General features: G+C 42.7%; 1 protein-coding gene across 1 annotated transcript in view; it reads right to left on the reverse strand.

Annotated features, from left to right (window-relative positions):
• Positions 1-2,872, reverse strand: part of Enpep (glutamyl aminopeptidase) — a 112,453-nt gene that overhangs the window by 96,908 nt on the left and 12,673 nt on the right. The window contains exon 3 of the mRNA XM_021195518.2: positions 1,216-1,347. Coding sequence (XP_021051177.1) covers positions 1,216-1,347 — 132 coding nt within the window. The remainder of the gene's footprint in view (positions 1-1,215; positions 1,348-2,872) is intronic.

The raw sequence follows: 2,872 nt of genomic DNA on the forward strand, positions 1-2,872 counted from the left end.
GGACCTTTGGAAGAGCAGTCGGGTGCTCTTACCCACTGAGCCATCTCACCAGCCCCTTGATTTACTTTCTAAGCAAAACAAGAATCCAAAGAATGACAAAGTGGGGGTTTCCAATACAAATCAATTAAAAAAAAACATTTAAAAATCATTTATTTGTTTTATGTGGATGGATGTTCTGCCTGTATCTATGATGGTGGATCATGCGTGTGCCTGGATCCTGAGGTAACCAGAGAAGGACATCATATTTCCTAGAACTAGAGTTACAGAGGGTTGTGAGACACCATGTGGGTGCTGAGAATCTCATCCAGACCCTCTGGGAAAGCAGCCGGTGCTCTTAACCTTTGAGACATCTCTCTAGTCCCCCACCCTCCCCCTCACCAAAAAAATATTTGTAGATGAAAATGTTTTTGGTTTTTCAAAAGAAGTCATTGGCACAGCAAGATAAACCATCAGGAAAGGGGACCTAGTGCCACTCTAAAGATCCGGGTCCGATCCCCATATCTTACGTGGTAGGAAAAGAGAGTCAACTCCCACTAGGTGCCCTCTGACCTCCCTTCCATGCTGTAGTACCTTCTCCCTCAACCCCCATACTAAATAAATAAATGCCAAAAAGATTTAAAGGAAGTTATTGAAGCTGTCATTTAAATACAGATAGTCTCATACTTTCAAAGCTACTTCTGACACGTTGTCAACATTTTTGAGTGTTCTGGGCCGGCTTGTTGATTATTTTTTGTGTTTTGTTTTGTTTTGCATCAGGATCTCCGGAAGCTGCTGTCAGGTGTCAATTACACATCGAAATGACAGCCGTGAACGGTTCAGCTCCTGGATGCTTGCAGAATATTCCCCTCCTCACCCTAGCTCTCCTGAGGCTCTCCTTCTAACACACGTGCCTAGCCTTGTAATGAAGTTGGGTGGGGTCATAAAGTATGACATCCTTGTACTGGCCTATGTAGGAGCCGGCTTTGCGTCTCCCTTTACAATGATTCAAGGCCGCGGTGCACAGGCATGGCTGTCACGTTTGTTTACTGATCATGTGTGGTCCTGAAGCTTTCTCTTTCTTACATTTTTCACCGCGTCATGACACTCCTAGAACCTGGTGACCAATTAGGTTTCTTGACTATTGTACGGGAAACTAATAAGCAATTGTCTTTTAAGAGCCAGAAAGTTGACCACAAAAACACTGGTGGCGAGTGTTGGGAATCTAGCAAGACTCACTGGTTTGCCGCTCCTGGATGTTCTCTTTATAGGAATGAACCGATGAACAGCGAAGCACACCAAGTAAGTGCTCATCGGGACAGACTTCTTGAAAGTGGTTTTCTTCCAGTTGTCGTCCAGCATCTCTGATTTCTATGGGAAACAGGAGATCGCCTTATGTTCATCACAAGATCAAGCGTGAATAAGACAAACGAATCCCCTAAGGCCCACTCCCCACTCAGAGGTTCACTTTTGAAGTTAAGACCTCAAATGCAAAGTGGTAATGCTGAAGGGCCTGTAGAAAAGTCACTTCGCTTTGTCAATACCCTGGAAATGACTGAATGACACCTTGGATCAGATTTCTCGGGGGTGGGGGGAGTAAGTTTTACTGGCATATCAACTGGGCAAGAGTTTATCTTTCTGAAAACAAAAATCCACCGGGCTGACCATCTTTTAAGATTTGATCCCTTAGCGAGGAATAGGCTGAATCTTGCAGAAGGAAGAATTAAACAGGCAGGAACTGGTTTCACCGCGTGTAAGGAGAGTAACAACTGTGTAAATAACCAGTGACAGCTTTTCTCCCCCAACTCCAGCTATCTACATTGAAGAGCCAAGGTATGGACACCAAGGTCAAGGCCCTGGTTCCCACTGTCAGGAGGGATTCCACTGTTTGATCCAACTACTAACTTATATGGTTTCTTCATCCACACCAATTCTGCCATCCTTCTGTCAATCAACTACCAGCCCTCATCCAAACTCCTGCTCCTGGAACTTAAACATTTGCATGTCTGTATATAACCGCTCTCTAGATGGGAACACTCTTACCATTTGTGGGTATGTGCATGCTCCAGAGAGAAGAGTTACCTCACAATCAAAGTCTACTGGTGTCAGTTTAGTCTTTCTTCTAACAACCCAGAGACTCAGCCTTCTCCCAACCAGTATCTGAATCCAGCAGAATTAAAGATATATAGTCTTTGAAGATGACTAGGACTCAGGGAAGGGGGGTCAGTTTGTCTTTTTGATGCCCCACCTTCCTTTCCCCTCATCTACTCCAAGGTACTCTGATGTCACCTGTGCCTTCATCATGTTTTAACTCATGTGTCAAACTTAAAATTTTATCCTTTACTCTTTCTTCTCCAATGTACACTGAATTTCCCAAACAAAACGATCCGAAAAACGGCTTTGTTCTGGGGCTGGGGCCATTTTACATTTTAATCTTTATGTATTTGCTCTCTTTGTTTGATTTGTGCTTTTTCAAGGATCAGTTTATTATTAGGAGGATGGGTTTCAGTGATATTTCAGAGAGTGAATCAGAAAAAAATGAGAGGTATAATTTCCAGGCAGAGATCAATTATACTGGAGTGAACCTGACTCTTTTATGCATCAAATGTGGGGTGTGCATAGTAAATAATAACTTCAAGGTAATGGTCTCTAGTTAACAATGCCACCCATCACAAAGAGGAAACACAGGAAAGAGTCCTATATTAACAAGTACCCAGGCAGTGTTATTGCAGCCTATTATTAATTCAATGTTTGATGGTTCTTTCTACAGGAAAATCTACAGGCATGGTATTCACTGAATTGAAGAACCAAGAATTGGAGTAATGATTTTTTTAATTATTATTTTCTTTATTTACATTTCAAATGCTATCCCGAAAGTTCCCTATACCCCCCCCCC

Source organism: Mus pahari, chromosome 4 (genome assembly GCF_900095145.1).
Source record: "Mus pahari chromosome 4, PAHARI_EIJ_v1.1, whole genome shotgun sequence".
Lineage (NCBI taxonomy): Eukaryota > Metazoa > Chordata > Mammalia > Rodentia > Muridae > Mus > Mus pahari.